General features: G+C 37.4%; 1 protein-coding gene across 1 annotated transcript in view; it reads left to right on the plus strand.

The window, feature by feature from the left end:
• Positions 1-13,726, plus strand: part of SUPT3H (SPT3 homolog, SAGA and STAGA complex component) — a 276,015-nt gene that overhangs the window by 212,428 nt on the left and 49,861 nt on the right. Inside the window, 5 exon segments of the mRNA XM_065681818.1 lie at positions 3,539-3,614; positions 6,753-6,865; positions 7,457-7,564; positions 8,131-8,319; positions 11,310-11,420. Of these exon segments, the coding sequence (XP_065537890.1) occupies positions 3,539-3,614; positions 6,753-6,865; positions 7,457-7,564; positions 8,131-8,319; positions 11,310-11,420 (597 nt within the window).

Here is a 13,726-nt window from a genome sequence, read left to right on the forward strand (position 1 = left end):
AGAGGGAGTAAAAACAATAGATTTTTAATTCTTCTGATAAACCAGTGGAGCAGTGTCATTGATGTTATTTATTGTATCTGGTTTCAAGATAAGATTACTTCAAGGAGGCTTATAATTAGGAGTGTCAGTGTTTCTTCATGCAGGAAAGATTCCCAGCCAATTTCTTTTATACTGATGAAAGAGGACTTCAGTCCTGTTGGAGTCATTTCCTGTTCCTTCCAAGAATAGAATTTGGAAAATTTCACTTGTATAAAATTAAAGTTATTTCTGAGTTAAATCATCCTGTGTGATTTCTTGTTCTCATGGGAAGAAAAAAAAAGTTCAGAAATTACTGTAAAAAAAAAAAAAAAAAAACCGAGTGGGTATTTTGAAGATTTAAAAGAAAGCATTGCTTACAGCTTATGGCATTTTCGCAAACTTCCTGTGACTTCCCATCGCTGAATGCTGTTTCCTTTAAACTCCTTTGGCCTGGAGAAACCCTGTGTTCACAGTAATATGCTCACTCTTTCTTCTCTCTTTTTATTCCATGTTATTGATTGATTTTGAGTTTATAGAATATACCTTAGAATGTAGATGCAAGGCATTAAATTTTTCGAAAGCAGGGATGATGCAAGAGAAAATGATTACTGGTTGTAACCTTGTAAAGTGAAGAGGAAAGATGATCTGTTGTTGTCTTCTGCTTTGGTATTTCCGTAAAGATAATATACCTTTGTAAATTTCTCCTGCATTTGCTGGTTATTTATAGACTATTCTAAAACTGGTAGGACTGATGGAATGGCTATTCTTATACCTTGAACTGTGCATTTCCATGCCATGATGTGGGGGTTCTCTTAAAGTGTATTAGGAAGAAAATATAGATATTTATTTTAAAAACTACTGTATCTCATAATGATTTAGCCCATCACTGTAGAACCCACCTGTAAGAAAGACTTCTTTTGCAGAGGAGAATTGGAGGGGAAAAGCAATTTTATTTCGCAGGTACACAGGTAATTTTACTACATTAAAATAAATCCATACAGAGGAAAAGTAAGTTTGAGCATTCATTTAGTATATTAAGAACAAAATTAAGTCCTGTATTTAGACAACTACTGTAGACAGTTTGTAGGAGAAATGAAAATCCCTCAGCAGCACCTTTCTTTTAGTAAATCTTTGATTGGTTATTTTTTTTTTTTTGTTTCATTTTTTCTAAGGGAACTCAGGGAGCTATGGCAAAATTTGTGTGTATGTGAGTGCGTTTTTTCCTTGTTGATTTCTGTCCTTAGTGTGAAGACACCTGTACTTCACCTTCTTTGTGCATGGTTTCTTCAGCTGTATGGGCTCACTGCAGAAGTAGTCCTGATGCCATCAGCGTCTCCTGATACCACTTTGTATCCTTAGTTACGGTTCTGTTCTTACCAGGTGTAATGATTTATTAAATGAATTACTGATTGGAAGATAGCTATATTTGTTTCCTTAATGTTTAAGACAATGTGCTTTCCTTCTTTGAGACGCTTGAGTAAGATGTCTGCTTCTGAAGAGGATAATAATTCTCTTTAGTCTAATTACTTCTTCCTGCCTTTAATACATGAAGGATTTAATCTTTTCTAGAGACCATATCCTTACCTTGTGAAAATCATACCTGCACTGTTGAAGTAAACAAACTTCAAGCATGTGTTCAAACCAAACCATCAACTTCAGTGCTACTTCAGCCACAATTCAGTTATGGCATAGTGTATACATGGAGGGAAGGGTGTGTATGATGCTTATGGTTTCATACCTTGACTTTTTTGAGATATGGCTGACACTAAGCCCTGTGTGAAATACATTCTTAAATCTGGTCGTGAACATTTTAAGCTGTTTTTTCTTGAATGACCTCTAATTCAGTCTAACTCCCTTTCTTTTCCTGTAGGTGTTCAGAAGTATAAAAAACCCAAGCATAAATTAACAAACATAGAACTAATTTTTTCTTAGTAGTGCCAGGTAGAATAATGCAGGTCAGAACAACCACAAATTGTTGCTTGTTGGTAGTTTCAAGTAGGGCGTTAGAAATCTTTTTGACTAGTTCAACACTAGAGCAGATTATCCAGAGACATATAAGGTCTGTCCTTGGAGGTTTTCAATACTTTGCTAGAGAAAGCCATAGCTCACTTCATCTAGTGTTGGCAATAGTCCTCTTTTAAGCTGGAGGTTGGAATAGAGACCTCAGAGAGGGGGTTGTTGGAGAAGGATATCAAGCAACAGTTCTGCGAGCCTGCACATTTCCATGTAAAATTTCAAGACAGTTTTGTCATAGAGAAGTTCAGTGTGTTTGGTTACTCATCTAGAGTTAATTATTTCAGTATTACCTGGCAGTAGCCAACTACTAATTTATCACTGGTAAACAAAGGCATAAATGATTATGAAATGTAAACCATATTGCATAAAAAGCGTTTTAAATTATATGAAGGAGTTATCTCTTAACATGTGAAAAAATTAAACCCAAATTAGATTCCTTTCTATAATATATGTTAAAATTGCGCAAGAAATTCTAGGACTGCCATTTCTAGGATGTATTTTGTGAGAAGGGCCCTGTGCTGTGCAGAAGTTCAGATTAGATGATTCTGGTCATTCCTTTTGTCTTCAAAAGTATGGCTGAATTAGTACAGAGACAAAAGAGACCTCTCTTATGTTAGGTGAGGGTTGAGGTTATGGCACATATCATGAAAATTTTTTTTGAAGGATGCAAAATCAATCTAGACTACTTAATGTCTTGATGGAATAGATTAACTGAAAATTTTTACTGATCTGAAATGGCAGCTCCACAAAATATAGTCAAGATGCCAGAAGTATGCATAGGAGAACTGAAAAATGCCCAAGTAGAACAGTTTCTGTCCTGATGAATACAGTAGAGATGATTGACTGGGTAAGAGTAAAAGAAAGAAAGAATATCCAGGTATGTTCCTGCACAGGTAGTGTTTACAACTAAATTGAACATGTTGACTCTCAACAAGATCTCATAACTGATGGATTGGTCCGTCATAGAAGAGTGACCTGAAAGGCAGAGAATAGAGAAAGAAACTGTATTTGAAGTACTGATTTTCATTTTTAATTTTTTTTTTTCTGGTTTGAGACACTGCTAAGGCCAAACACTGGTTGTAGCCTCTCTTCAGATATGCTTATCAACAGCTCTTTTGTTTTCTAGTAAATTAAATAACTCTGCAATTTCAATTTCATCAGTTGTAGGCAGTCTACTCATGTGCCTCAGTTTAAACATGCACCTTGGTCAGGGGAAGAGTTCTCAGCACGTTTCCTATCTCAGCCCTTGTCACTGTCTGTCGTAGGTGAGCAGTGTACAAGCAGATATTTAATAAGAATTGACATGTCTCTCTGGGAAATTTAACTCACAACACTAATAACCAACCTGTGGTTTATATTTCTGCATCTTAACTTGGTCAATGCACGTTTAATTTTGGAGGGTTACTTCAAGGTTATGGCAGGGGCACTTTGGCACTGTAATTTCTTTTGTGGAATGCAGTTCTTGCTGGAACAAGTACATGATGTACTTCTACTCTTTTGTCAGAGAGCAGAAAGACAAACACGAATGATGGACTCGGTCCAGTATGCAGAATTCTGTGAGAGTCGGCAATTGAGTTTTTGTAAGTATTATAATGGCTGCCCTGTATTAAGATGTTTGATTATTATTTCATGTAATAAAGAACACAGCAGAACCTCATGTCTTTTGAAAGCACTTTTGTTTCATCTGCAATCATAGCGCTTTAAATTCTTTGTCTGCGAAACTCCTGGGAACAGTTAATTTAGCATAGTTCCAGTCTGCCAGGCAGAGTGTTTTATTTGAATATTTACCAAGCTTTCTATAATGCTCAAATGCTGTGCTGGTGGGGAAGACTGCAAAGATCGAATTGGTAAAGAGTTAATGGATTAAAACAACCATACTTGCCTGAAGTCTGTCACAGTGGTGTTATAGTCAGCATATTAGCAAAGTTTCATGGTGGCAGGTTTTCTGGAATGCATCTAAAATTAGGGAAGAGAAGCAAGTTTTGCTTTTATTTCCCTGTCCGCAGAGACACAAAGAACTTTAGTACTGAAGAGTCTTTTCTATTTTAAGCTGTAAGCTCCTGCTGTGGAATTTGTTCAACATTAGCCAAATTCATCAGTATACACCATTCCAACACTAATAACATGATGACAGAATTAGGGCTTTACTAGCACTGAAAACCAACTTACTAGAAGTACTTGTGGGCCACAACTATAATGAGCTGTAAATTAATGGGCTTGATCATGTAGCAAAACATCATTACAGAAGCGGTTAAGTGATGACTAAGGTTTTAGGTCAAATGTCAGAGAAAGTGAGGTGAAGGAGCCAGAAAAAGTCATGACAAAACAGCACATGATCCTACAACACAGACTTCAACACAATGGTGTCTTTAAATGAGAGACCTTATCTTGTTCTTCTTTTTGAATTCAAAGAAAGAGTGACTAATTTATGGCAAATAAGTGACACATTTTAGATACTGTTCTGTATCAGCAAATGTCAGCAAATGTAGGAAAACATGTTTTGTAAGCATTTCTTTTCCTAACTCACTATGTTTTGTAAGCTCAGTTATCATTTGGCATCACACATCTGTGAGCCACTAGATAAATGATACTTCAGATTAGGGTGACTACAGGAAATGAGAGGTTTGTGACAAAATCATTTTTAAAACCTAAAAAATTATCGTCTGGATTCAGAACAAATAGAAATCTTAAATCTGAGAAATAAAATTGAATGTTGCAGACCGGGCGACTATCATCTATAAAAATATCTTAATGGTATTTTCACAGTGTTTTTAAATGACCATGTCTATACAGTTCTTTTTCATTGACATTTGATGTCATAAAAGAAGAAGAGAATTTACAGGGCTTAGAAAATACTAGCAAGAGAGACTTATGCACAAATTCAATTGCATAATCTGCACTCAACTAGGTGGAACATACTAAAGGCCATACAGAACATTCAAAACTAGTACAAAAGCTGTTTTTCCTTAGTTTCTTAGATTTTAGTAAAAAAAAAATAATGTATTGCTATGTTTACAGTAATAAACCCTTATTACTGTAATATAAACCCATGAAAACTGTGTCGCAAAAGAATAAACCTGGAAGGAACTTGAAGAAGCCTGTTTTAACAATATATATTAATAATTGCAGCTCCCTGTATTTCTGTGTGCCTTAAAGACAGGCAAAAGGAATGGCCCATCAGAGGAACAAGCACTACAGGACTACAAGTCTGAATTGTAGTGAACATTTTGTGGTCCTGCTGTCACCTGCATGCTTCTCTTCCTTTGGTTTTTGTTTTGGGGGGCGTTTTCTGTCTTTAACGACCTTGGAGTATTGTGTGCAGTTCTGGTGTCCTCAAGATGAAAAGGACATGAAACTGCTGGAACAAGTCCAGAGGAGGGCCACGAGGATGATCAGGGGACTGGAGCACCTCCTGTATGAAGACAGGCTGAGGAAGTTGGGGCTGTTCAGCCTGGAGAAGAGAAGGCTGCGTGGAGACCTCATAGCAGTCTTCCAGTATCTGAAGGGGGCCTACAAGGATGCTGGGGAGGGACTATTCATTAGGGACTGTAGTGACAGGACAAGGGGTAATGGGTTCAAACTTAAACAGGGGAAGTTTAAATTGGATATAAGGAGGAAATTCTTTAGTGTAAGGGTGGTGAGGCACTGGAATGGGTTGCCCAGGGAGGTTTTGAATGCTCCATCCCTGGCTGTGTTCAAAGCCAGGTTAGACAAAGCCTAGGGTGGGATGGTTTAGTGTGAGGTGTCCCTGCCCATGGATGGATGATCTTAAGGTCCTTTCCAACCCTAACTGTTCTATGATTCTATGTAGCCTTCCATTCCCTCCTGCAAAAAGAACCACTCTTTACATCTTTTTTTGGTTTAGTACCTCTCTTGTTTTTAGCTTTTTAGTCCTTGTTGAAGACTATATTTGAAATAGCTGTTTCAAATGATTCTTCCACATTTTATCTACTCTGTTTGGGTTGTCCTGCCTTCACAAACAACTCTCATTAAGACTTCTATATTACTAGCTCCTTTCTGTCTAAATCTCTACAGATTTCTGTGATCAGCTTGTCTACCATTAACCTAAGTAAGATCATCCTTTTTTTCCTCCTTTAACTCTCTTAGCAAATGTTATGGTTCTTTGTCTCAGATTTTTCTCCGTACTTCCTCCAAAGTTACCTCATGCATTAGCAGTGTGAAGTTCTCATATGAATGTTGTTCATTTGCAGATCTACATCTGTCCTTATTTCTTATATCTAAGGCAGATTTTAAAAGCACTCATCTACAAATCATATTGGCTGGCTTGTCAACACCTTATCGCTGTAAAGTTAACACAACGACTTCCTAGTTCTTCTGTCCTTCTTCATTTGTCTTCACCATTGTATCATTTTATCCAGACTCAGATTTGTGTTGATTTAGTCTAGTGATTTTTTTTTTTACTCATCAAAGATGTGATACAATTATTTTAGGTTTCTCCTGTCTGCAGTTTTTTGAGCTAGATCCTCCCTTGTTCTGAAATCTCCTGTATGATTGATTAATAGTGTATTTTTCTCCATGCTGCTTACGGGTCACTAAAATGTTTTGTATTATGTTCTTCCCTACTAGTTCCATTTTGATAATTCACGTTAACAACCCTGGTTTCACATTTGTGTTATTTTCTGTGACCCCCAAGAATGCATTCTTTTGGCCTTCCTGTTGTTAACTTTTCCTTCTTCCCTTATGATTTTAACTGACAGCAAAGAAAGCATCCAAGTTTCGTGACTGGTTGGACTGTAGCAGTATGGAAATAAAGCCAAATGCAGTTGCAATGGAGATTTTGGCATATTTAGCATATGAGACTGTGGCACAGGTAAGAGAGTATACTGATTGAGCAAACAAAATCAGTTACTCTTGGGTGTACTTCAGCCTCAGGTGATTGTGTTGTAAGCCCCTTCAGAAGCATATAGTCACTACTTCAGCTAACCAAGGTAACTGGATTCCTGTCTGTCTTTCAATTTACAGTGTGACAGATGCATATTACACTGAATTCATCCATCTGATACACAAATAGAAGTGTTTTATAATGGTTACAGAGGAGAGTGGAGTCCAGCATGAACTTTATTCAAGTCCAAACTGAAACCACATAGTTTGCTATGTGACCTTTGGCAGTGTTCTGAGGCTCATTCAACCCCATTGCACAATTGGATTAAAAAGAAGGATTTCCTGGAAAACAAATTTTACCTTAGTGCCAAGCTAAACCCTCTTGGGTAGATAGATTACTCCATATATTTACAAAAGTGGAACAGAAAGGTTTCTTAGGGTGATATATCTCTGAAAAGTTTGGTTTCAACTGAGAAACACTAAGAATAATTGGCCTCAACTCACAACTCTCTCTCATTTCTTTGTTACCATGGCATTTATATTAAGTACTATGTCAGCAAACCTGTTCTTGCCCCTCCAGTTGGTGGACTTGGCCCTTCTGGTTAAGCAGGACATGGCTCCCAAAGCTGGTGACCCGTTCAGTCATGCCATATCTGCCACTTTCATACAGTATCACAATTCTGCTGAGGTAAATCTTGCTTTTTCACATATTAATGCATTTTATTTTTTAATTTTACATGTATTTGGTAGTTAGTTGCTTTCAAAGTAGCTGTTCTTGAATCTAGTGTTGATAAAGACTTCTGTTATGCAATTTATGAACATCCTTGGAAGTGTTCAAGGCCAGGTTGGATGTGACTTTGAGCAACCTGGTCCCTTCCAACTTGAACCATTCTAAAGTTATGGATTTTGACAGAAAATTATAGCTCCAAATATTAAATTCTTAGCAGCATCTTTATATTTAAATATAAATCCCCTTTTCTTGGGTGGAAATTCCTTCTCTGTATTGATGGTGCTCTCTGTTGTAGCTTTGGAGAGTAAAGTTTTCAACAGTGACAAGTGCAGTAAGTGCTGCATTGCATGCATCACTGCGATACATGTATTATAGTAACCTCTAGAATGAGCAAAGTGAATTCTGTATTACATCTCTTCCAAGTGTAAATCTAAGTAGGCAATAAGGTGGGTTTGGTTGGTTGGTTGGGTGGTTTTTTTTGTGATTTGATTTTATAATGACCGTTTGATATCTTGCTTTTATAGACACATCTCTTAGGGCAATCTACAAGTGTGAAGACAAGTCTTGACTCTCCTGAAAATACACCACCTCCTACACCCACGCCCCCAGCATCAGCAGGACAGCAATACCTTGGAAAAACTCCATCAGGAGCCCTGGGAAATGGTGGAATTGGACAGGACTCTACCAAATCCAAACAAAGGAAAAGAAAAAAGGTATTTGGTGCACAAGTCTGGGAAAAAAATAATGGAATAAGAAATTAATACGTCTTCAAGAAGTAGCGTTTCATTTTAAATACTAATTTTAACCTATATCACATATTGACTATCAATGTTATTCTCAAGCTGGATGTGTGGTTTGGTGGTTTTTCCATCAGGACTAGGCTAAAGCTTCTTGATAATGCTGGCAAAATGAATTTTGTTGAGGTAGCAACTACTGCTTCTGTGTTGAGCTGCTTTTACAGCTGCAGTGGTAGACATGACCCCAAATAATCACCCTTTCTCTGAGAGTAGCAGCTAGCATAGATTTTGAGGGCCAAAGCATAAGCAAAGTAGGCAAAGAGATTGTTGTGATTTTCCTGCTCTGTGCAGCCTTAGGTGACTGCCTTCTTTTGCCTATAACAGCTTTGCTTTTCCTGCTTTATTTTTCTGCCAGTTGGTTGCATTCCATCTAAATATTTGTCTACATTGCATAAAATATGGATGTCTCATATTCAGAGTGTGAAATGCAAATACTATAATTCCTGTCTTCTATTGTAGAGCCTTGGTAGTCTATCTGAGAGGGATATATGTACCTTAGAACCACAAGGGAAATAGAATTGATTAAATAACCTGGGTAGGAAGAACTGTGTTAGTCACTTCGTGCTTTTTTGCAAAAGTATCATAAAATAATAGAATCATAGAATGGTTTGGGTTAGAAAGGACCTTAAGATCATCTTGTTCAAATCCGCTTGCCATGGTCAGGGACACCTCACACCAGATCATGTTGCCCATGCCTCTATCCAACCTGGCTTTGAACACTGCCAGGGATGGCACATTTACCACTACTTTAGGCAACCTGTTCCAGTGCCTCACCGCCCTCACTGTGAAGAACTTCTTCCTTATATCTAATCTGAATTTCCCCTGTTTAAGCTTAAACCCATTACCCCTTGTCCTATCACTACAGTCCCTGATGAGGAGTCTCTCTCTGGCGTCCTTGTAGGCCCCCTTCAGATACTGGAAGGCTGCTATGAGGTCTCCATACAGCTTTCTCCTCTCCAGTCTGAGCAGCCCCAACTTTCTCAGCCTGTCTTCATACGGGGGGTGCTCCAATCCCCTGATCATCCTCGTGGCTCTTCTCTGCACTTGCTCCAGAAACTCCAGCCCTTCTTACATTGAGGACATCAGAACTGTACACAGTACTCTGTTAGGTTTCACGAGAGCAGAGCAGAGCAGAGGAGCAGGATTACCTCCTTTGAACTTCCTTCTTTTGATGCTGCCCAGAATACTGTTGGTTTCTAGGCTGCAAACACACACTGAGGTCATCTCATTTTAAGTTTCTCATCGATCAACACCCCCAAGTCCTTCTATGCAGAGCTGCTCTGAATAATATATCATGGTAGTACTCACTTTGCTGCAAAGCAGTAGAGTGACTTGTGATTTTCTCGTTTGTGTTATCATTCTCCTAAAACAAATACTCATTTTTCACAGAGTTGAACCAGTGATTTTTACAACGACAAATAGAAAAATGCATATTTTCCATTTCTGATGTTATCAGTGCTGTAGATACTCCTTATATGTTCAACTTTCTCTCTGCTCTTATTTTAATCCATTTAGAAAGCCTTTAGTGAGTCTTAAAAATCTCTCTGAACACTTTTGCTTTTTCCTCTTTTTTTTCTGTGTTTGGTTATGTTTTGGTTTGTGGCTGATTTCCGTTATAATTCCTAGGAACAAGAGTTTAGCTGGAGATGAAGTTTTTGCTACATTAAATTTCACTAGCGTTGTGTGTTTATTTTCAGTTCATAGCGTCTTACTTAACACCTTTTAAAATAATTATATTCTAAAAAGTCCATGGTTTTAATGAAATATTCTGAATTCTCCAATTTGGTTGTGTACATACTAGATATAACTGAAGCATTCAGACAAACGGGTTGGTGAAGAATATTATTCTTAGTCCATGAAGACCCAGTCCAGCAGCAAATATTTGAGTTTCATATTCCCTTTATGTCAATCAGCAAGGCAAGAATCTGCCATCATATTATGAATAATTCTGTGTATATACACACAGGCTCCAGTGGACTCAGCACTCTTGAAAATAAAAAGTTGAGTGTAAAAATATCCCAAGTTGGAAAGCATTAGCATGTAGTGTAAATGTATGAGGGGACCCTGTATGTGTATACATTAAACTTCAATGTATAGTTTAAGGTTTTGTCATTCTTACTGCATTCACTAATATAATTTTCATGAATTTATTACCAAGCAGCCATCATTTTGATAAGTCATCTGAATTCTGGCAAGCAGCCATATCTCTATGGAGCCTAACCCAGCATTTCAGTTTGACTATCAAGGAGATAAGAGTAACTTTTTCTTTTGAAATCCTGGGGATGCTTTTGTAAAATCAATGGACAATAGCAATGAATTCTTATTTTTCCTATTTAGTATCCTTAATCTAAAAAGTAATTTCAAATTTGAAAACATTTCAGTTTGAGGTAATTAGAATATTTTTTCATCCCTCTTACACCATTATATCACATCTATGTTTCAGCTTCAAATTTCAATCTGATATTACTCAATGATGATTTTGGTGTCAAATTGCTTTCCACTTCGGGTACTTGTTCAGTATTTTCCCCACCTCTTGACATCATAATGAGAGCCTGAAATGTTTTAAAAATAGTTTCTGTGGTTATTGCAGTATGACTTAATTGACCCTTTCATTTTAGTTTGAACATTTTCTGCTCTTTTCAATTGCAACCTACAGCAGCAGTAGGTGAAAGATTTAAGAGGACAAATATGGTGTTCTTTGGGTCTCTTAAGCAAAGTTCATGTAAAAGTCCTTTTTGATTTGTTAATGGCTTTTTTTCTCTAATGTAGTGTGTGGCAGCAATGATGTGTATCCTCAGGAAAAAAGAATTGGTCTATTTTATAAGGGTTTATTTTCATACTTTATGTACTGTAGGTCTGTTGTGTGTTTTTGATTTAGTAACAATTTATGTGTTTTTCTGTTGCAGAGCACTGCAGCCTGTGGTATAGAGGCTCAAAGCGATGCCATCCAGCCCAGCCACATCAGAGAGGCCATTCGACGCTATGGCCACAAGATTGGCCCCCTTTCCCCATTCACAGTACGTAATAACAGAGTTATAAAAAGTTATATTTATAATCTTAAAGAGCTTTGATTTTCAAGTGGTCAAATGAAGAAGCTTTGGAATTGTTGAGAGCAATTTGTGGTAACTGTAATTTTCTTTATAAAAGTGGCATAATTCTCTTGGGAAATAAAACTTAGTAATTTCTGTCTCTTTTTGGAAAGACAAAAAAGTTTTTGTTTTCTTTTAAATATTATTTTCTTTCAATTACAAATTATGCTTTTTTGTTAGTGCTTGAATTTTCTGTTTTTGCAACGTTTAGGTTTACAGTTATTTTAAATTATATGTATTCCAGTATGGTGAGGAGCACTTTATATTCTAAAATTAGTTGTGTGTCAGATACTGCTCCTATTGGAAGTTGAACTCTCAAGTGACACATTTATGGTTGGAGGAAGAAGAGAATGGTTTCTTTACACAACTTTGAACCTCCACTAAATTGTAATAGAACTGAACTTGTGGTAAAACACTGATGGGTTATGAGGTTTGCCATCATTTTTTCTATGCAAATTGCAAGTCCATTGTTCAGAGCAGCTAAACGAATTCTTTATTTAATTTTCTCAGCTGATAAAAATGGGAAAGCAGTGTGTCTCCAGTGTCATAAATTGAGGTAATTTTCTTCTGATCTGATGTTGTATGTGGCATATATCCTTCCTTACCTCAGAATATCTACATCAGGAGAGAAGTCATTATAGGGAAAAAAACAAACAAGGCCCACCAAACTAGATCTGAGCTCCTAAAAATCAGGAAGAAATTGTCCATTTTTTGGAGGGATTTTTATGAAAAGAAAATTATTCTGAATTTGAGGAAATTTGTCTACATAAAAATTTTGCAGTAGTACATGAGGAGCATAAATATCAAGGAAATAGTGGGAACTGGTGTCAGAAGTGAGAAACAAGCAAAAAAAAGAATATGTGAAGATATAATATTCCTAGTGTCAGAATTTCCAGTGTCAAAACTGTTCACACCTTTTATAAAGGGCACTAAATATTTGGTTTATTAGTGGTACTTGATATGTATTTGGAATGAATTATCTTTACATAATTTTACCTCTCTCTTTTTCCACTCACAAATGCTAGATTAATCTCATGTAAAGGGTAGGATAGAATTTCTAGTCCAAAACAGAATCATAGAATCATAGAATAGTTAGGGTTGGAAAGGACCTCAAGATCACCCAGTTCCAACCCCCCCCGCCATGGGCAGGGACACCTCACACTAAACCATCCCACACAAGGCTTCGTCCAGCCTGGCCTTGAACACCGCCAGGGATGGAGCATTCACAACCTCCCTGGGCAACCCATTCCAGTGTCTCACCACCCTAACAGGACAGAATTTCCTCCTTATATCCAATCTAAACTTCCCCTGTTTAAGTTTGAACCCATTACCCCTTGTCATGTCACTACAGTACCTGACGAATAGTCCTTCCCCAGCATCCCTATAGGCCCCCTTCAGATACTGGAAGGCTGCTATGAGGTCTCCACGCAGCCTTCTCTTCTCCAGGCTGAACAGCCCCAACTTCCTCAGCCTGTCTTCATATGGGAGGTGCTCCAGTCCCCTGATCATCCTCATGGCCCTCCTCTGGACTTGTTCCAACAGTTCCATGTCCTTTTTATGTTGAGGACACCAGAACTGCACACAATACTCTAGGTAAGGTCTCAGAAGCTTGCTGAGAGGTGTAGCTAAGAACATAGCAATAGCTTCTGAAAGCAGAGAATGTATTCAATTTTATTATAAAGAAGTCAAGAGCTCGCATAAACAGTTACAGAAAAGTAAGTCTTCCTTCCATGATCTTGGTGAAAGTGGTTTGGTTAAATATTAACCAAAGTTTGAAATTTCTCTGCAACCACGAGATATAGTAAAATACTCTGGTTTGGGGTTGGGGTTTTTTATGCCCTGCGATCTTGGAGACTTCCCAAATACAACAACTAACTGAACAACTTATTTTTTTGACATTACCTGCTGTCGACGGGGTTGATGAGATGAGCAGATCTCGTTCCCTCTAGACAACCCAAGAAGGAGACAAACAATCTCGGGTCAGTTTCTAGGTTGTACAGGTGTTTTAGACCTCTGATGCAATTCCTTTTTTAATACAAAAGTTCAGGAAAAGCATTTTGTGAGATATTACAGAATATGTGTTTAGGCCTGCCATATTTGGTTAGATACATGCACCAGACCTTTACATCACTGAAGTGTATTTCTTACTCACATCATTTATAATGTAGATTACAAGAGGTTACTCAGTGCTCCATCTACAGTTTTACCAAATTAAGACAGAGTGGTCATTGTTA

This window comes from Lathamus discolor, chromosome 5 (assembly GCF_037157495.1).
Source record: "Lathamus discolor isolate bLatDis1 chromosome 5, bLatDis1.hap1, whole genome shotgun sequence".
Taxonomy (NCBI): domain Eukaryota; kingdom Metazoa; phylum Chordata; class Aves; order Psittaciformes; family Psittacidae; genus Lathamus; species Lathamus discolor.